The 22,095-nt window shown below is 42.8% G+C and overlaps 1 protein-coding gene and 1 long non-coding RNA gene across 2 annotated transcripts; one reads left to right on the plus strand and one right to left on the minus strand.

The window, feature by feature from the left end:
* Nucleotides 1-1,215: 1,215 nt before the first annotated feature.
* LOC115648774 lies at nucleotides 1,216-20,406 on the plus strand. The gene is made up of 3 exons (XR_003999665.1): nucleotides 1,216-1,296; nucleotides 11,692-11,696; nucleotides 20,395-20,406. It is a non-coding gene; the product is annotated as an uncharacterized LOC115648774 (long non-coding RNA).
* RHOU (ras homolog family member U) lies at nucleotides 12,236-21,196 on the minus strand. The gene is made up of 3 exons (XM_030556882.1): nucleotides 20,378-21,196; nucleotides 18,714-18,772; nucleotides 12,236-15,194 (listed from the first exon to the last, which is right to left on the minus strand). Exons 1-3 carry the CDS (start codon nucleotides 20,661-20,663, stop codon nucleotides 14,739-14,741), a joined length of 801 nt encoding a protein of 266 aa, XP_030412742.1. The 5' UTR covers nucleotides 20,664-21,196; the 3' UTR covers nucleotides 12,236-14,738.
* Between the last annotated feature and the right edge of the window lie 899 nt (nucleotides 21,197-22,095).

A 22,095-nucleotide genomic window follows, 5' to 3' on the forward strand; every position in this document is an offset into this window, starting at 1 on the left:
CCAAATTATTTTCAGGACATTTATGACATTTCTCGGTGCAGAAGGTGCAGAATTAAGGAGGAATGGAATAGAGATGTCTATACGCCATCAAAAATGACACTCTCAGGTGGCAGACTGGGAATGCTGTAAGATTCCTTCTGAGTTGATGCAATGGAGTATCTTCCTACAAAGTGGTAATAGAGAAATGGCCTGCAAGCTAAAAAAGTGGTACAGCCTCTCTATAAATGTATTTCTAGCCAGTATTATGTCACTGCCTGCATCTAATTCAGATTATGCGAATCTTCTTTTGGAATGTAATTGACTTTACACTGCCTGTCCCTCAATTTGGAGTTTTACTTTTTTAGGTTTGTCCAGACCCCAAATCATAGGTGAAATTCAGCTGGCACAAAACTGTCCAAACCAATCCTGAGAAAGTTAAATCATAATCTAGTGTGAAACAAGCAAGTTTTCCACATCTTGAGTCTGAACATCAACATGCCAGACAATCAAAATGCAAAAGGCAGGTGAAATATAAATATGTACCAAATACTCTGAATGCTTAGGAGCCAGCAGTATCCAAAGTGACATTGGCCAAAAATGTAAATACAGACCCAGAGTGCTCCACTATAGCGTTATTCATTTATCTGAAATTCTGGAATAGACTGTAACTACTACATGCTTTTCTGATTGTTATCTTAATACTGATAACTTTCCAGAGAATGTCTTGTAAGTCCATCTGTGTGCTAAACATTATTTATTATTAATAGCCATCTGTATAGTAGATCTAATCTTTTGAAAGAAGCTAAAGAGAATAGGGGAAAAGTAGAATTCAGCCAGGACATAGAATATTCCTGTGGTATTATTTTTTACATGCTTAAGGTCTAGTACATACACAATTGTCTAACAGGAGATGGTATGATTTTTCCTTGTTTTCTGAAATCAAAATCATATCATAAACCAGGGGTGAGCAAACTACAGCCCGCAGGCCACCTCTGGCCTGCTGGACTGTCCTGCCTGGACCCCAAGCTCCTGGCCCAGGAAGCTACCCCTAGACCCTCCCCTACTGTCCCCCCACCCCCGCAGCTTCAGCTCACTTGCTCCGCCACTGGCGCAATGTTCTGGTTGTCAGGGCTGTGATCTCCTGGGGCAGCACAGCTGCAGAGCCCGGCCTGACGCGATGCTCTGTGCCTCATGGTGGTGGCAGTGGTGGTGTGGTCCGGCTCCAGTGGTGGTGCAGCTGTAGTGCCACCAGGCCTGTGCTCCAGGCAGTGCAGTAAGGGAGCAGGGAGCAGGGGGGGTTGGATAGAGGGTAGGGGAGTTTGAGGTGGTGGCCAGGGGGTGGGAGTGGGGGTGTGAATAGGGGGCAGGACAGTCAGGGGATGAACAGGGGGTTGAATGGGGGCAGAGGTCCCAGGGGGGCAGTTAAGAAGGAGAGGGGGGGTTGGATTGGGTGACGGGGCAGTCAGGGGCAGAGGTTTCAGGGGAAGTCAGGGGACATGGAGAAGGGGTGGTTGGATGTGGCAGGGGTTCCAGAGGGGAGGTCAGGAAAGAGAGGAGGGGTTGTATGGGGCGGGGGGGTCCAGGGCCGGTCAGGAAACAGGGAGTAGGGGTGTGTGGATGGGGCCGGGGTCCCGGGGGGGCCATCAGGGAATGGAGGGGTGGATGGGGCAGGAGTCCCGGAGAGGCAGATAGGAGGTGGGGGCAGGCCATGACCCCAACCCCTAACTGGCCCGCCATACAATTTACAAAACCCGATAGGGCCCTCAGGCCAAAAAGTTTGCCCACCCCTGCCATAAACTATGTAGGCTTTGTCTACCCTGGAAAGCTTAGCCTATTGCATGGTTTGGATAGAATGGTTTTCAGAAATCAGTCCCTGCCCATTCACATGTTAGGGAAACTATGCTAAACTGCTAGTCACAATGGTGTTTAAAGCACCTATCATCAGGGCTGGCTCTAGCCATTTCACCGCCCCAAGCACGGCGGCACGTAGCGGAGGGCACTCTGCCGCTTGCCGGTCCCGCGGCGCTGGTGGACCTCCCGCAGGCGTGCCTGCGGATGCTCCACCAGAGCCGCGGGACCAGCGGATCCTCCTCAGGGACGCCTGCAGGAGGTCCACCGGAGCCGCCTGCCGCCCTCCAGGCAACCAGCAGAGCACCCCCCATGGCATGCCACCCCAAGCACGCGCTTGGCGCACTGGGGCCTGGAGCCGGCCCTGGCCGTCATATCCCAAGTCACTAGTTCTATTAAAGGATAGTGGCAAAGCAAAAATGGAAACTAAGCTCAGATTCATGTGTAGATGTTCCCATTAACTAAGTTCTGGCAAGCATTCAGAACATAAACACCAACACATTCACATATATACATGCAAACACATGTATAAATGTTAAAATTGTATGTATGTATATCCCTGCTGAAAACCTCTGGGCATTTCCTGGCTCACCAAACATATTCCAACATGTATTATTATGAGGCAGCACTGATATAGTGATTGGCATTAAAAAGTCAGAACTGGCAAACATTTAACACACAGTGATATCTGAGATATCGAATTTTACCCCTATTTTTAGAATAATAAACAACGATCATAGGTACGATGTATAAATGTTGACTTTGTAATGACAACCCCTGTAATACATACTGCAATGAGATCTCTGATAGTTGTGGTATCACATTCTAAGGGTAAATAAATCAAAAAGGTCAGTTCAAATTTGTGTGGGTTGAATGCCTTGCAGCCCCCAAAACACACCGAGCCTTGTCTGTGAGCATAGTCATTAATGAAATCTGGGCTCAATTCTCTTCTCAGTTTTGCTTTGCACTTCCTCTTTAAACAAATGTCCCAGAAGCTTCCCCAGCTTGCTTCACAACAGATTAGATGAAGATAACATTGAGACAATACCTGCCTTCATATAGATTACAAATATGAACTACCCCTGGCAACGTAAAAACTCCACCCTGATAACCGATGGGTGTAGAATATGGAAAGTAGCTGTCAGATATGTAACTATGACCCAGTTATTATTGTTTATTTTTTACTGCACCTTTCAATTTCCAGGCCTTGTTCCTGCAGAGTCAGAGCTGATGAAGAAAGTAACAGAGGAGGGGCACTCTCAATAAGGAGACAGCTTCTTATATTTATTTTTACCTTTGTTCATTTTGCTTTCCCCTTTAGTAAGCCATTCATATTGAAACAACACTATTGCTTTTGGTGTATGGAAAACATAGTAGAAGAGTTAAAGCAAAAAGCAAAGACAGTTCTGCTCATGAGACATTTTGTCTGACCCTTCAAACCAGTTGGATGCTTAATAGATAATGAGCCAAATTCAGTTACAATGGTGTACATCCAGAGTAACTCAATTTACATCAGTGTAACTGACAGCAAATGTTGACCCCAAATTAGCAAAAGCTGTCCCTCTCTAGCACACAATAAAATCAGTATAGAGTATCATTCATTGCCAGGTCACATATACTATTTTAGTGCACTTATGTTAGCCAAGTGATCTGACTCCAGGCCAGAATCCTTGTTTTTCATTGCTGTTCATCGGTTTCTCCTAAACTCATCTAATTGTTTAAATGAGCAACCCCTGCTGTTTGTTTAGAAGAGCAAACAAATGGCAAATGACATCAGGGCCTTTGTAATCCAACTGGCCACTGACAGAAAAATCCCATCTCCAAGCACAATTACTGAATCTCTAACAAACGAGTTTTTACTTAGCTACGAAGGCAACAAGTGGCCAAGAATGACCAAACACCAACTAATCTTTATTAGCTGCAATTAGATGGGGGGGGGGATCAAATTGCACATGCAAACTGTTCTAAGGGAGGGGGGAGAAAAACCAAAACCAAACCAGAGTGAATAAAGTGTTTGGAAGCACATTTATTTGCTAAGACCCATATCCTCTCCTTTCCTTCCTACTACCTTGCACTTATCCCTCTCACACAAGCCTAATACCTTAATCTTGCTAAATATTTGCAAATTGGCAACACATCTGATTTGAGACAATAAAGGTGGAATGAATAAAGTGCTTAAAGCTATGATATACTTCTTATTACAGCGATAGCATTTCACAAGATTAAAGGGGATTTTCTATTGGACAGGAGACAAATCCAGTACTAGCTTTCCTGAGTGAACGTCACAGATGCTGGGCCGTTAACATGTGGTGGAACAAACAAGGGAGATTATCTGCTTTTCTAAATGAGCGCTATCTATGCTGTTATTTTCCACTCACCTTCTGAAGTGTTAGTTTTGAAAGTCAATGCAGATTGACTGCAAAGTCTTGAGTGAGTCAACTGAATATTCTTTGAAGCAGAAATTTCAATCAGATTGCAGCACCCTAGGAAAATGTAGTCCTGTGACCATTTTGGGGAATAAGAACACCAACCAAAAAGAAAAAAAAAAACAACAACCAAACCTCTCTACCAGGGGGATTCTGAGGACCTGCTATCCTGAAAAACTGCTGTCTGGTCCTACCAATGTGACAAAGCGATTTGTAAGCACCAGATTGTGTTATCTTGGCTCCCAGCCTGATTGCTAATAAATCAGAAGCAGAAGTGCCACAGGGAGGAATCAGGAGTACAAAGTGTTGGATAAAAATGAACAGGAACCTAACAATCAGGGGCCAAACCCCACTGTCCTGAGTTGGGGAAAGACTTCCTTAGAAGTCAATGAAGTGAATGGGAGCTTTGATTCAGCAAGGACTGCAGTGTTTAGCCAGCTTTTTTAACTGTATGACATAATTTATCCTATTTATTAGGGTGGGACAGTAACTGTGCATTCATTGGCTTCAGTGGTCATTTTGACTAAGGATTGTGGGCTTTGATCCACTAACAATATGCACAAGTAAAACTATGCTGCCATGAAAGCATATGTCCAATTCCAAGCCTTGTGAACTTTAGAGCTAGTGACTGTACAGTACATTTTTGTATATAGTCATAAGAGAGTTGCTCTTATGCTGTCATTCCCTTTGAACTGTGGCAGATCTGTGGGGTTGTTTTTTGGTAAGGAAAGCCTGGTCTACACTGGAAAGATTTCCTAGCAAAACTCCCCTTCGGGGGGTCCTAATTTTAACTGCTTTATAACATTTAAAAGGGATTTTAGTAACTATTTCAACTAATCTGTACAGTGAAGAACTTTAAAGATGTGGATTTGGTCCAAAGCAATGAGTGTTTGCTTATGTTTGTTTGTACAATTATCAAGGCATTTTTCCATCATCTTAATTGTCAGATGCCTCTTATTTAAGCCATCATATTATTCTGAGGAATCTCAGATCATTTTGATATCACTGCTACCGAAAGCATCATGAGCATAGATTGCCCACTTGGATTCCAACCTGTACAAAATTGGATCTATAATTTTTTTAAATAGTGGGCCAAATTCTGCCTCATGTTATCCCATTGAAATCAATGTATTTTCAAAGGTGTCACTGACAGCAGAATTTGGTCTATTATGGGATGTGATGTAAGAAAATCTGTGCTGAATTTCTGTGCAAATGATGCATTTTGTGCAAAACACACTTTCACCATTTCCAAAGCAGGATTAAAATACCTTTTAAACAATGACTTAGAGGCCATTTTTTAAGGCACTTTTGATAACGTCATAGTACTTCGCATTTCTATAGCATCTTCCACCTGAGAATCCTAAAGCACATTAAAATATTACAGCCAAGTTATTCAGAAGTGCCTAGTGATTGTGGAAACCAAATTGAAGACACCTGGTTTTCAGAAAACCAGACCCCTGTAAGATAGCTCAAGTTGTCTATCCAAAAACTGAGGCACCCAAAATCACTAGTCACTGAAAATCTTGAGGAAAATTTGAAAGATTTAACCTCATAGCACTCCCTGCAATAAGGAATTATCATCATCCCTCTTCTATAAAGGAGGGAACTGAGGGCTTGTCTACATTACAGGAATTAAAGTGGCTTAGCTGTGGTACTGGGCCTATGCCACTGTAACCCTGAAGTGTAGACACATCCTACAGCGAGGGAAGTGGGGTTTCCATTGCTGTAGGAACACCATCTCTCCGAGCAGAGTAGATATGCTTCCATTGTCCTAGTCACATCCACAGCAGAGGGTGAGGCTGGCATAGCGATGAAACTTGGGATTTGAATGTTGCACACCCTTGAATGTCATAGCTTCGTTGACCTAAATTTTTAGCATAGACCAGGCCTAAGACATAGAGCAAATACCTGTCTTGCCTGAAGTCACACATAAAGGTAGTGGCAAAGCTGGGACTAGAACCCAGCTCGCTTCACTTCTAGTCCTGGGCCATCTTGCCTCCTTTCCACAGTTCTCAGTGTTGTTAGATAAATTCACAAATGCAGAATCAGGAAGCTGATGTTATATACAAATGCTAATTAAGCACAAAGAAGTGAGTTCCATATTACTTTACATTTTCTGCATTAATCTCTTGCATCTCTTGTTTTGGGTCATTGACCCACTTGTGGGCCTCAGCTCTGTTTGAGAGAGATGATTACCCAGACTAGATAATCACATGTGCTGCTGTAACCATTTTCAGGAAGACCTACTCCTTCCTCTCTTTGTAATCTGTTATCTTCTAAAGGAGATTGTCAGGAGGTACTTCAAAGTCCTTTGAAAATGGCCAGGGTTCTATCTGAACTGGAGAAGATACAGTACTCCCTCCCCAAGATGTCAACAACTGCTAAATGCATAGGCATTTGGTGCCTTCTTATCACAGCTTTGTGCAACCATAACAAGCCCAGTGACCTCACCCCTCTGCTATCATAAGCCAATTGTTATCATTGCTCAGCAATATACACCCAGATTGGTCTTTTTCTTGTTTTTTAAGCCATTCAGATTGATTATTACGGTTTGACAAAAAGAGACCAGTTTTCTCAGAGATGAGGAGTAGCACAGTGTGCTGAGCTTGGAATTGAAAATACGGAAAGGCCATGTTAAAACTCAAAGGCACAAAAAAGGGATTCAGGGAGCTTCAAAATCCCAAAAGCTGGACAACTGGGGCAAAATGCCATTTCAAATTCAAAATAAATTTAAAAATAACCAGTATCACTGAGGGGAAAAGAGCAGCCTTTGGCAATAAAAGATGACCTGGGAAGATTTAAGTTCATTTGTTTCAGCCACTGTGTAAGAGAGATGCTATCCGAATGCCTTTAGAGCAGAGACAGGCTACCATAAGAATTGCAGTAAAACTGTGAAATTTAGTCATTTTATGTAAATTTAACCTGTTCTGAATTGTCAGAGTGTAGATACCCCTCAGAACCAAAGCTAAACAGAGGCAACCTTGCATATACACCCAGGACTCAATCCATTACTAGCTTTAAACAGACAAGTTCATCTTAAAAATCACTTTTCTGTCTGAAAATGTTTCACCTGCCATTGTTACAAATAGCATCTACAATGACTATTAGTGAAAGAAGAGTAAAAAATTGAAGATAGTATACAGACAATGGTCTGGAGACTTTAGGCAGATATATTGGGTTGTTTGCAATGGGAATGTAAATTTTAAAAATGATTGTGCAGATTTATGCTGAGAAGTGTAGGTTGGACTATGCTCGCTGAGCCTGAGCCTTCCTCAGATAAGCGATGCCAAAGGATTTTGAGATAATATGCATGAATGAGTAGCTACTTAAATCAGCTCCTTTGTTTAAATGAACATTTATTTACAAAATTTGCAAGTTACGATCTGCAAGGGATGTCACGGTGGGGGGGAGGGGTGGTTTGGCTGCAGATCACCCCATAGAGCATAAGAAATTTGAGAAACAGGGCCAGTATGCCTCCCTAGGAATGAGGCTACAGGGGAAAAAGCTGTATTATCCTGTTTTGTATCCACTGTAGGATATTTCCTTAAGATGGGGGGGGGGGGGTCAGAGGGGTTAACCAGGCAACTAAAGGCAACATACACATGCCCACACAGGCTAAACAGGCATCTATGGATCCAGTTGTGATCTCACTTTACACTAGTTTATACAGATAAAACTCCACTGACTACAATGGATTTACTTCTTATTTACCTGAAATAAGAGACAACAGAATCAGGTCCAACGTGTCTGCTATGTTTATTTTGGTTAGAAGTGCCAGGGAACAGGCAACAACTGTTCCTAACTGCATCTGTGTTTAACTGAGCAGGAGTAGGTATATGAAGAAGGGCAGCTTGCTAGCTGAGAGTGAGATTTGTGTTGTCTTTTGCAAGCAGGGAAGGCTGGTGCTCCCACTCCTTGGAAACCATTTCTCTGCTGAATAAAACAACTAAGAAAATCCAAGTGGGGGGTTCGTGCCTTTTTTATACACAACATTGCTTTATTTCTCCCATTAAAATACATTGGAGAAATAAATCATCAGCACTGAAAGTAGCTCCATATCAGATGGTAAAATCCACTCAAATCACTGTTTTTTGCTCAGTTTATGCCAGTGAGGACTGAACTACGTGTGTAATGAACAACTGTAATCCTATTAGGCCTACATTCTTTTCACTGGCTGCTATATCTCAGTTGACCATGTCGGTTTATGAGGAGTTGCTATTAACCTGAAGTCTAGTCAATATTTTTTATTTATTATTATGTGAGTACTTCTAGGCCCACTACATGCATCCGATGAATGGGCTGTAGCCCACGAAAGCTTATGCTCAAATAAATTTGTTAGTCTCTAAGGTGCCACAAGTCCTACTGTTCTTTCTAGCCTACAGTTGCCAAATTTTCCTCACTTTACAATTACATGTTCCTGGTTGTTTAATTCCTCCTTATTTTGCTGTGTGAAAGGCCAGCACAAACAAAAGAAATTGAGTGGTGCCTTGTTCATGCAAACATTTATGTACAAATTGTCCCACTGAGTGCAATAGGAGGACTACTTGCATATGTGAAGTTACATGTAGGCCCAGGCTTCGGGCAGAACTGACTATGCCTGCTTCAAAAGCACACTGAAATCAATGCTAAAGCGCATTGACTCCAATCAGCTTTAAAATAAGCCTAAAGTGCTATCCAATGCTCTAAGTACACACACTAAAAAAATAGGTAAAACTATTTTCTCCAGGCAGATAGGTCACAATTTTTTTTTAAGCACTTGGGTTCAATATAATGAAAAAAAATTCCTCCCCCCCCACCCCGGAACTTCCACCCATCACAAAATGACAGAATTTAGCATTACTGGAAAACCTTATTTACAATGGACTTACTTCAATGTGTTCTTATCAGCCTCAGCTGCCACCTCACCCAATATCTCAGGCAGGGCAGCTGAAGGGCCTTTTGATCATAACAGAATGCACGTGTACAAAGTTACCATTGTGCAAAGTACAGTCAGAGCTACTTAATCCAGGCTTGGTGTTGTCCAGATGTCTGGATATATAAAAACACAGTGTATATAGCTACATGATGTACAAACCATTGGTTTGAAAATCTGAAGTTGTTTTTATCCAATTGATATTTACATGTGCAAAGGAATTTGGAGAAGTAGTTAGATCCTGAGTATTTGGATAAGGCAGGCTTTTTCTGAAAATCAATATGCAAATAGCACAATGGTTTCCTCCACGTTACAACATAGCATCAACCTAGGGCCTGATCTCATTTCAAAGCCTTATATGTTTCTGATTACATGTGCAAACTAAGTGAAACCCATTCCTCAAAGGCATAGACAGTGGCAGATGCGCTTAAGTAGCAGATACTTGCTAGAAATGAATCCTGATGGCAGTTCAGACTACTGTCCTGTATTTTCACGGTGCAGATTGCTAAGGTAAATTCTCCTTCTAGCATTCTTCATTTGCTATCATATTCATAAAAGGAACAGGAAGGAGAGAATATACACATTTTATTTTCAACAGCGGAAACTCTGACTGTGGGGAAAATAGCTTATTGTCTGTCTCTCTGCTTCCCACTGTATGTATAATTAGATGGTTTGCAATAGTTGCATAGACAAAAACCTTCTGAAACTTGTGCTGCTACAGCCATGCTGCTCTAAGGTTTCCATGAGATACTGTTCCAGGAAGGAGGACTGCTGGAAAGAAATGGGGGCCATCTGACCAAGGGGAAAAGCATCTTTGCACACTGACCCACCAACCTAATGAGGAGGGCTTTAAATTAGGTTCAAAGGGGGCAGATGACAAAAACCAACAGGTAAATATAAGAAAAGATTATCTTAACCCAGGTCTAGATGTTGGCGAGACATTAAAAATTGCAGTAAGGTTGTAGGACCAACAAGAGGGAAAACGGTGGGGGAATCTGCTCAACATCTTACTGTCCATACTCAAATGCAAAGAGCATGGGGGATAACAAGGATAAATTGGAAGTTTTAGTATGTAAGCTAAATTATGACTTAATTTGCATCATTGAGACTTAGTGGGATAGATATCATGACTGGAATATTGGTAGAGAGGGGTATGGCTTGTTCAGGAAGTAACCGTGGGGCAGTCATTTTAGACTGAATTCTGACCAACAGGGAGGAACTGGCAGCGAATCTGAAGATTGAAGGCAATTTGGGTGAAAGTGATCAGAGTGAGTGCCTCGGACTAAGGACAACGAACTTAAAAAAAAAAAGACTTCAACAAACTCAGAGAAGTGGTAGGTAAGGTCCCATGAGAAGAAAATCTAAGGGGAAAAGGGTCCCCACAGGAGTCCATCATGAGTCTGGTATTATTCAATATTTTCATTAATGACTTGGATAACAGAGTGGAGAACATGTTCATAAACTTTGCAGATGACACCAATCTTAAGAGGGGTTGCTAGCACTTTAGAGGACAGGATTAGAACTCAAAATGACCCGTAACAAATTGGAGAATTGGTCTGAAAATTAACAAGAAGAAATTCAATAAAGACAAGTACAAAGTATTACACTCACGAAGGAAAAATCAAATGCACAACTACAAAATGGGGAATAACTGGGTAGGCAGTAGCATTGTTGAAAAGGAGCAACAAAAATGCTTAAGAGTTTTTAAAACCTGACCTGTCAGAAAAGGTTTAAAAAACCCCAATCCTCTGGTCTCTTTAATCTTGAGAAAAGAAGACTCAGGAAGGACCTGCTAAATCTTCAAATACATTAAGGTCTGTTTGAAAAAGGACAGTTATCAATTGTTCTCTATGTCCACTGAAGGTAGGACAATCTGCCGCAAGGGAGATTTAGGTTAGATATTAGCAAAAACATTCTGAATAGAAAGGTAGTTAAGCTCTGGAATAGACTTCCAAAGGAGCTATAGAATCTCCATCATTGGAGGTTTTTAAGAACAGGTTAGACAAACACCTGTCAGGGACGGTCTAGTTTTAATTGGTCCTGCCTCAGCACAGAGGGCTGGACTAGATGACCTCTCAAGGTCCCTTCCACGCCTACATTTCTCTGATTCTATAATCAGAGCAATAGATGTAGGAGGCTACATTCAAAGTTTGTAGTTGTCCGACTTATCTCATGCGCCTCCCTTCTGTTTGTTACATGCACCTGGTATCTCTTGCACTAGACAGATCGTAAGCTCTTCAGGGTAAGGAGTGTATTTTCATTATATGTAGGTATGGTACCCAGCACACTGGGACCACGAGCACTCAATCCTTCACTCTGGCCTCTAGACACTATACCAACACAAATATTAAATGGCAAACACAGAGCTTCTACTGACTCCTGTTGCAGCCTTGGCCAAGGAACTTCAACTCTGTTTTCTTGACAGGTGGGGAAACAAAGGGGATAAAATATATATGAGTAGGCACAGGATCCTAAAAGTATCAGTTAATATTGGTGAAAACCTCTGAAGATGAAAAGCATATGAAGGTTAAGTATTGTTAAGAAAAGAGTACTAGTTACCGACTTCCAAAATAGATTACAGCTGATCAGCTGTATACAAACAAGTGAAATGAAGTGAATACAGTCTATAGTCTGTTCTTCTGTATGTGTGGGATTGTTATTGATGGTGGGAGAAGCCTGCTCTGTAGCAAAGGGATCAAAAGTGAAAATATAGATATATTGGGATTCAGTGCTCCAGTCAGGTTCCTCACAGAGATAATCTGAGACCCGTGGCTCACAGCGAACATCCAAAACTTCCAGGGTTTTCAACTGCGTGCAGGAAGAACGGGGAGGTAGGGATCCACTGTTCTTGCTCAGTCCCATCTCTAAATACGGTTAATTTTTAAAATATCTTGCTTATTATTTGTTAAGCACCAGCAATGTACTTGACATTAGTCTATGATATATGTCCCTCAGGATATGAAAGTAGCCTTGTACTGGCTGAATGTTTTGTAAGACATAATGCTATGAAGTGGAGAGGCCTTCAGAATAAAACTGTTGGTAAAACAGGCAGAGAAATACACTGGTCAGAATTTATTTTCAAATACCTCATTTATATCATTCTGTCATGAAACAGCTTTTGCCGTATAGCCTACACTTAGAAAACAGAAGAGAATTTCATAAGGCACATGAGATTATAGACTACATGGAGATATCTCCTCTCACTTGCACTTGTAAAATAATGATTTTAAAAGTAACATTTCTAAATCTAGACCCTGTGTAGCCCCATGTATAGCAGTATCCATGAAATTATTAGACTATTACACATACACCTAGTAAAGGGCTATAACAAGTCTTATATACACATCACATTTTCAGAAACAGTCACAGCTGGCTACATTTAAAGGTTATGCTACTCCAGACGCTATGAAACAGGCTACTTATAAAAATATAACTGTCTGCTTCTGGTATGGTACAATACAGAGCATCAAAATCTTATGGAACAGATTCAGGTATTTTTGCAATGGGTGCTGTTCACTTTCTCCTCCTTTTCTAAAATCCACATTTTAAATCAATTGTGTCCATTTTACAGAGACGCAAAATGCACAAGAAAAATCTAGCTTCATCATCTTCAAATTGTCAGTATGACTCCATATATTTGAAATCATGTCAGAGCATTACATTGAGGAATATCAAGACTCAGCTGTTAATTTCACAACCATTAAATATTATGGACCGCATGCAACTACGTTAAAATACATCCTCCCAACTTTGTGGTATGGAAACTGATTTTCCAGGCTGCTCCAATGCAGAAGCCAACATATTTTTATTGAACAGATCACATGGACTTTAGTAAAAGGTTTTTATTGCATTTTTGAAGTTCAGCTATGTAATGTTATGCATTCATTTTGCTTTAACAGAGGAAAATATTGCTTCCGGCACTTAAGCCAATGTAACCCAGAATGCATTTACATAGTGTCGTTTTCTTTAAGTAGGCCAGGAGGTAAATTGCGGCCAACTTTATCAATTCAAATGGCTTCTTACAATCAGACATCAATTTTGTTATGATGAGAATTAAATTGGAATTCTAACTGTTCACAATTTCTTTGAAGACTCTGAACAAAGGCTCGCATTAAGGCTGCTGCCAAAGGAAAAATAAAGCCAGAACATAACTGAGCTTGGAGTATACAGAAAAAGCAAGCTGGAGCCATAAAAAAAAGTCAGACAATACAAACTAAGGCTTTTCACTCACTGTGTAGACCCCAGAATCGGAGTTAACCACATCTTACACAGTCAAATTAACCCACTGATACCCTAAAACAAAGCAGACTGGAATTCAGCAGGTTTCGTTAGACCAGAAATTATGTCATATTTGATGCATATTTGAATAGACAAACCACTACATGACATTTTAAACACACTTCACTTTAATTTGTTGAAGGTATCTGTGAAAGAATCAGTTAAATTTCATTGATTGTTTCAACACAATTTTGCGACTATAATCTAAGACAAGTTTAAGCCACCAACAACTGCTTCCTTTGGAAACAAATACAAACTTTGTTCAAAACAGCATCAGAAACGGGACACAGCAGTATCACTTTTCTGGTGTTTGGTTATGGCACATAATCTGCCTTTTTTATAGGCCTTTCATTTAACTGGCAGCATGAAAATCTCTCAACGAGGAACATTCCAAAGTTCATATTTGTAGGCTTAAAATGGATACATTTTGTATGGTGCTATATGGACATTTGTTGCATCCCTTTTAAAAAACAGCATTTACATTCTTTCAATTGATCTAAATGAACCGTCATGGTGTCTGCACAAATACAAAGGCACCCATGACTATTCAAAATGTAACAAAGTAGGACTCTGTAATGTTCATTGGGCGTGCACATTACTGCATGTGAAAGAGAGAGAAAGAGGTGGGGAAAGGATTTCCAAGTCAGGAGGCTACAAACAAGAGGTAATTACATCAGTTACTTAACATGTTAGGCAGTCTAACAAGGTGCTGGAGGTATATGCATGACCTTTCAAGCAGCAACAATTGGGGGAAGACTCCATCTCTTGTTCCACATTGTTAAAGTCCCCCCTGAAGTGGTTGAAGGAAGGAGATGGGGGAAAGAGGAAGTACGTTTTTAAAGCTAAAATGTCATTTTGGAGGCACAATGTTAGTTTTTAAAAATTGTCGATCTATATAGAGCTCTATATTTCCATAGTCCTTTGTTTCTTCTAAATAGCCCTATCTGCAAAGGCCTCGGTTTTGTTCCTCCCTCTTTTATATACATTATGATATAGAGAGTCAAACCCTTTGTACAATTTCTAACTTCACAAATGTATTCCTTAACATGAGACTAGTCCGGAAACTCTGACATCAGACAGACGAATGCTGAAATTCCTTAACCTGATTTAACAGGAACTGCCTACCTATGTGTTCTTCCATCTCCCTCCAAAAAGAAAGGGAAATTGAGATTTCTAATAGCAACATATACACATTTGTGGATCTATGCTACACACTTGGAGAATACAGAGTGAGATTTAAGCTAATATAGCTTCTATTTGATTTCACTAGGGCAACACTTAGGTCCTTGCAAATACTATACAAAACAACAGTACTTTTTCCACCAAGATTTGGAGAGGTTTTTCATTTTGTCTGGAGTCCTGCACTTGGATTTCTTTGGTTGGTGCTGGGTATCCGAGTACTGTATGCCAGCGACAATGGCCGCGTCAAAGACCTCTTTGAGATTTTTCTGAGTCAAAGCTGAGCACTCGATGTAAGACGCTGCTTTTATTTCCTCAGCACAGAGCTTCGCGGCCTCTTCTGCAACAGGCTTTTCTTTGCACTTGTCCAGCTCAATGAGAACTTTGACATCCTCTCGGAGGTCCGACTGGGTCCCAACCAGAATAATAGGAGCTTTGGGGCAGTGGCATCGTATTTCAGGAACCCACTTTTCACTCACGTTCTGGAAAGAGGAAGGGCTCACAACACTGAAGCACAGCAAGAAGATGTCTGTGTTGGTGTAGCACAGCGGTCTAAGCTTGTCAAATTCATCCTGTGCAAAGCAAAGCAACATTATAATTTTTAAGGCTATTTTTATTCAGCAATAAAGGGACCATCCTTCCCAGTTCCTAAATACTTCCCATTACAGAGATTTAATCTACTGAATGAATAAAGAAAAGATCAAGTTTAACTGTTCTTCTCACTTAGGCACAAATATAACTTGTGTACAACAGAACATGGTGTTTTCATAGAAGAAGCCATAAATATGCCAAATTTCTGCTTCATCCCGCAACATGGACATCAACTGAAATTTTGCCATCGATTCCAATAGGCACAGGGACAAACAATATTTTCTTAAGGTATTTAAGATTCTCTAACACTACTGATTTCTTTTGAATGCTTTAAAGGATGTTTGTATTTATGCTCTTCTGCCCTATCTCAACAGAAGAGGCAGACAGTAGAGGAGGAGTGCAGGCTAAAGTATACAAGTGAAGAACATGCAGTAAATCGGGGGTGAAAGAGAGGGTGTAAATTCACCTTTAACAGAGATCAATCATGGATCATCTCAGATTTAAAATGCATCCCCTCCCCGCAATGCTGACCACACTATCCATATCAGGTATCTAAAAGGGTGTCATCAGGAGGAGGGAGAAAACTTGTTCACCTTAGCCTCCAATGATAGAACAAGAAGCAATGGGCTTAAACTGCAGCAAGGGAGATTTAGGTTGGACATTAGGAAAAAGTTCCTAACTGTCAGGGTAGTTAAACACTGGAATAGATTGCCTAGGGAAGTTGTGGAATCTCCATCGCTGGAGATATTTAAGAGTAGGTTAGATAAATGTCTATCAGGGATGGTCTAGACAGTATTTGGTCCTGCCATGAGGGCAGGGGACTGGACTCGATGACCTCTAGAGGTCCCTTCCAGTCCTAGAGTCTATGAGTCTATGAGTCTATAAGAGTACTGCAAGTGTTCCCACGCAAAATCATTTTAAATAAATGAAGGTTTAACAGCAATCTACAGGAAATTAAAATAAAAGATGACCTCCCTATTATTTTGTGTTCATATTTCTTGCTACCATCACTCTTAATGAATTACAATATAAAGGCTTAACATGCCAATGGCATAATATAAAGCCTCTCTTTACGTCTCATTCCCTTCTATACCACATCAACCACCTCCAAACCTGCAATGTTAGATTTCCCCCCCGCCCTCTCTTTCTTGCCTTTAAATTAAAGATGGACAATCCAAGACTCTGATTTGTATCTTGAGGAATCAACTAACATAATGCAGATCAGTGGTTTTCAACCTGTGGTCCACGGATCTAGCTCTAAGATTTCCAAAGGGGTCTGCAGCTCCATTCAACATTTTTAAGGGATCCACAAATGAAAAAAGGTTGAAAACCACTGATGCAGATGACACCTGAAAGGCAATAGAAGACTTGGCCCTCATGGCATTCCCCCTTATCGCAGCAGCTCAAAAAACTGCAAGTGAAGAATGCAAAATGAGGCAAGGATTAACTATGCATAGCCTGATTTTATGCTGACAGCAGGATAAAAGCACAGTAACACTAACAGTCTAAACAGGTAGGATTTGGTTCAGCCATGATGACATTTTAATTAAAATTCACCATGCTCTCACAGGGTCTTAAGTTTAGAAGAGCAAAAAGCAAATAAAGTCAACAATGCCTCTCTAGGAACAATATTTTACTGCTGAATTGCAAGTTACATGTTAATTTGTCAGGATTTAAGATTTTACTTGAAAGCTTCTGAAGAGTCCAGGACATGCAGTTGTTTAAAGCCCATTAAAAGCCTCAGAAGTCCCATTCCACTTAAATAAATTTCTTTCAGTGGTAATGCAAAGGTTGACAGGAGGTTATAAAACAAGAGTCAAGAAAACAGGCTTCATCAGTTCTCTTGATTCTCAGATTAAGCCTCTCAGGCAGCAAGACAGCAATGCAGGATTCTCACCATTTGGCTTAAAAGAAACCCTGTCTTTACAAAGTGTTCTGTATTGAGCAGCAACAAAGCCAATTAAAAAAGACATCTCCCCATGTTCTTGCAAGGCATTATGAAATTTTGCAGGATTCAGTGGTTTCAAAAGCCAAAACCGGATCTTTAGGGAGATTTCTGGAGAGAGGATGCATGGTCATTTTTATTACAAGTACAGTCTGCAGACTTTCTTTGTCTCACTGCTAGATCCAGGGACTGCAGAGCTGCACCTTTGGGTTCATGACACCAAACCCTCAATGTTTCTGTACGTTTTTACCTATTTAAATGCTAATTCCATTTTGAAGCTGTCTCACACACACAACCAAGAGTGTATTTGCTTAAGCATCCTATACTCAGAATGATTTTCTTCACTTTACTGGTTTTCACCCAACCTATTCCTTTTAAAGGCAAACACCAGAGAGCGGTTTCACTGGTTATTTCACTAAGGAGTTTTTACACTCCTGAACTAATAGCAGTAACCAAAGCAAAAAGTGACTGGACTTTTCAAATCTTCCAGAAACCAATGCTTTTGCCGTTCCATGGGGCCCCATCATCAAGGATATGGTTACAATTACATCTGGTACACTCTACTTCTGAATTCACATCTCAGCTGAAGCTAACAGCATATTGCCATGCCCCCTTGCCCTCCACCAGGGTACTACACTATGGGACAACCCTACTGGCCTATCTCATATTATTGTTCAAAGGGGGTTGCTCCGTACTCTTTTAACCTGGGTTAGAACTGCAAAAAGTATAGGCAAAATGCAGCGCTGGCACCGCATAGAGTATAAGCTAGTACTGAACCAAGCCCTTTGAGTTCACATCTTTGTTATAATGCCCAGTTACAACACTGCTCATTAGGATAATGGGGTTTGTCTGCTGATGCCACACTGCTTTCGCTAATGCTTGGCTCCCTCAGATGGTATTGCATTATTTGGCTGGATGCATATTCCAGATGCTTATGTTAAGGCATGTGAGTTTTCACACGGGTGTGGAAAACTGGGGGCTTCAGGCGGCTTTAGCCCTCCCCCTAAAAATTTAGGGAGTGTCTTAATACTGGAAGCACTGAGTTAAGAATGAAGCTCGTTTATCTGATCTTAGTAAGAGCTGACAAATGTAATCATGGTACAAAACTACTCCTGAAATGGATCTTCAACAGGTTTTTTTTTTTTTAATTTCCAGACCCCTCAATAAAAATAATTGTCCACACCCTCCACGTCTTCATATCTGTGCTCAAAACACACAGAATCCCCCCTCCACTCCCACAGCAGCAGCACTTTTAAACCTATAGATAATTAAAAAATAAAATTAAGTCAGTGGCAACATGTCTGAGGGAGAACTTGCAGTCCCTGGGAATTCAACCTAACAGTGAAGTTAGCAGGGAAGCAGTCTGAACCAACAAGGTGACACTCCTCAACCAACCTTATACAGTGAGTTAAGAATTACTTACACTGATGGAAATTTAATAAGATGATCAAACAGTGGGTAGCCTTTTAAATCCATAAAGTCTTTATGAGGACTATTTTGTGTGACACTTCTCCCTTCCCCCCATCACTTAAATGAAATAAGAAGCTTCACTGACCTGACCAGCCGTGTCACAGAGCTGAAGTCTCACGGGTCTGCCATCAACAGACACAACAGCTTGGGAGAGAAAAAAGGTGTAATGAGTTCAACTTTATACATTTTTCATTTAAAAATTTAAAAAAAAAAAGAAGAGAAAAGAATCATGCCTTCCCTCAACATTTGTTTTCTCTTCAATTAATTTAATGACTTGAAGAACTGGAACGAAGTCTGTCACTAACATTTAGGCATATACAAACCCTTCAGGGCTTTCCAATTCATTTCACTGCAGCTGATGAAGTAGCAAATCACTGAACTAAAACTCTTTGATGACACAAAAAGAGAGTGAGCCAAACAATTAGGTTACTTCTCTTGTTACATTTGTGTTTTCAAAGGTCTGGCCCAAAAAAACCTTCCCAGTTTTAAATCACTGGGAAGACAATGCAAATATTTCTGTTTTCCCTTGGGAAGCTCCTCCTCTTGCATTATTGGAAATTTTGACTATAGAATTTGCCATTAAAAACAAGCTAGCTTGATATGTGACCATGTGCAAACACTAGCTACGGTGGTATCTTTTATAAGACAGACCAGACTCATTATTTTTTTCTTGCTATTTAAATATAAAATGCTTTTAGCCATAGTGTAAGTTTCATTTATTATTTGGTGACTAGGCTTCACAGTATTGATGTTCAATAACACAGAGAAGTCATGCCATCTAATCAATCTTCCAGCATTTAGAATGATTACATTACCTTTAAAGCTAGAATTCTAGCTACTAATCATACATAAAGTACACCCAGAAAGGGACCGTTTGGATCAGCTCTATAAAAACTAAAAAACCAAGTACTGAAGCTTGACATCCAGATTTGTGCCAGGAAGCTGAACGTCTCCAGCACCTCCGACCTCACAGGATTTAAGCGTAGAGAGACTAGAGAGTCATATATTTAATACCCTCATGTGGCCCTACAGTCTTATTAAAACTTTCAGAGAGTGACAAAGATATATAATTGAAAGAATTCAGAAGGCAGGATGCAGTTTCAAGAGCCCCAGCCATCTTTGCAGCCACCTTCCAACACAGTTCTGAACAAATAGAGGGGAGGACATGAAGGATTTACTCCTTCTGCCCCCCGCCCCCAGAACCCAACTAAAGGAGGCAGGGTGTGACAGTTATATTTCCAACATGATAAAGTACAATCTTTTTTTAAAAACCCAAGCAAAGTCCTATCCAGGCACAGGACTGAACACAGCTGTAAAATATGGGCACTGCACAAGCACAGAGCTAGAAAAGCTACATGCTAACAACATGGGCCAACATGCATTCATCACTGGGAAGAAGGGGCGATGGGTGCTGACGTTTGCCCCGGAGCGTTGGGGGGGGGTGGCCTTTCGCCTGCCCCATGGCGCCTCCCTTCCCCACCTGCGGGGGGGGGGGGAATTCCCCCTTTCACCAGTGCCAGACCATTTCACTTCTCTCTGAAAAGGGAAATCCATGCAGCTCCCTCTAGCCGGGGGGAGGGAGGGGTGGCTGGGGTATTACCCCTTCCCTCTGACAGTTCATCCCCGGGAGGTGGATGGGAGATCCTCAAGCAGGTCGCCAGTGCTGGGGGGTGTTCCCGAGGGAATCCTCCCTTCCACCTGCCCCCACGCTCGTCTCCTCCCGTCCGTCCCCCTGCTGCGGCCCCTTACCGGAGAAGTTGTCGAAGGCGGTGGGGATGTACTCCGTGGGGTACCCATTCGTGGTGTAACTCACCACCAGGCTGGTCTTGCCCACAGCCCCGTCTCCCACCAGGACACACTTGATGCTGCGGCGCGGCTCGGCTCCCGCCCCAGCCCGGCATCTGCTGCCCAGGGCCGCTCCCAGCGCCGCCGCCCGGCTGCTGCGGACCCTGCGCGGGGGCACCGGGGGCACCTCGCAGCCGCCAGCCAGCGGCTTGCTGATGTAGCCCGCCTCCCCCTCCTGCTGCGGCGGCATCCGCCTGGCACCGGCGAAGGAGAGCTCTTCGGAGCGGGGATCACAGACACGGGGCTGGAGTGCGAGGCGCTCAGCGCCCGGCCTGGGTACGGGGGTGTCCTGCTCCTTCAGGGTCGGCCGCCCCTGCCGCCCAGGTCCTCCGGTGGGGAGCCGAGTTCCCCCTCGCCGGTCTCCTGTGGCTCCAGATCCTCCCACCACCAGCCGGTGCTGGGCTCTCGGGGCAGCTCCCGCTCCTCTGAGCCAGTGCGGTGCCGCCTGAGCCGCTTCCCGGCTGCCCGCCGCTCAGCTAGTCCAGGCGAGAGGGTGAAGGGGCGGAACAGCAGCCAGCACCAGCGGCGGGACTGAAGGGGCGCGATCCCGGCCTTCCCGGAGCTCGGGGGCGGCGGCAGCAGCGGGAGCCCTATGCGCGCTGCACTCTCCCCGCCGCACACTGAGGAGCCTCCAGCCCCGGCTCTCAGCCGCCACAGGACACGATGATAGAGGGGCAGCCGGCAGCGGGGGGAGGAGTCCGGCGCTAGGGGCTGCCCGTCAGGCGGCGCTACAGCGCTCCCCACCACCCCTCGCCCGCCCGCCCAGCGCGGCGGCCACTGGAGAAGAAGGAGTCCGGCGGCGGCAAGAACCTCTGCGGAGGCTTGGGGTCCGGGCAGCGGCTGGACCGCTTCTCATTGGCCAGATTGCTTCCCCTTCGAACGCTGAAACAATCCGCGCCGCGACTATTGAGTGGAAGCGGTCACTTAAGTTCTCCGCCTGCTCTGCCCCAGGCTGTTCCGTCCATCCCGGCTCCTTCCTCCCGCTTGACAGTGATCCTGCTCCTTCTCCCTCCTCCAGTGCTTTGCCCTCTGCCCCAGTTCCTGCCTCGCTCTTTGCTCTCCTCCCGCTTCCTTCTCTCTACGCTGGGTGACCTTGTCTCCCAGTCCAGGCCCCTTTCCATAGCCTGTCTTCTGTCTATGCCTTCCCCTGACTCCTACATCCCCCAGCCCCCACCTGACACCTTCTCTCGATCTTCTTCCTCAGCTTCCCTCCCAATGGCTATTTTTTCTCCTCATTCCACGCTGTCCCCTTCCTTCTACCCCCAAGGCTCAGCTGTAATTTCTGTAAAACTGTCTAATCTTGTCAAAGCTCTGCCTTCTTCACAGAGGGAAACAAAGTTTCTGGAGCTAATTTATCAGTATTAATGAGCGTTAATACGAGAAGAGATTTATTTGAGCACAGCTAAAGGCTACATAAAAGGAACAATATTATTTGATTTTTCCATCCGTGTTTCTCTGTCTCTTTGGTTATATTTAGGGCAATGTCAAAAACAATAGAGTTAATACAAGGTTTTTTTTTTTTTTACTGGGGATGTTCTTTTAGTTGTATTTGTACTGTGTGCATATACAATACAACAGCACGGGAGTAATGACTACTTGATATGCCTTCACCTGTGAAAGGA

Source organism: Gopherus evgoodei, chromosome 3 (genome assembly GCF_007399415.2).
Source record: "Gopherus evgoodei ecotype Sinaloan lineage chromosome 3, rGopEvg1_v1.p, whole genome shotgun sequence".
Taxonomy (NCBI): Eukaryota; Metazoa; Chordata; order Testudines; family Testudinidae; genus Gopherus; species Gopherus evgoodei.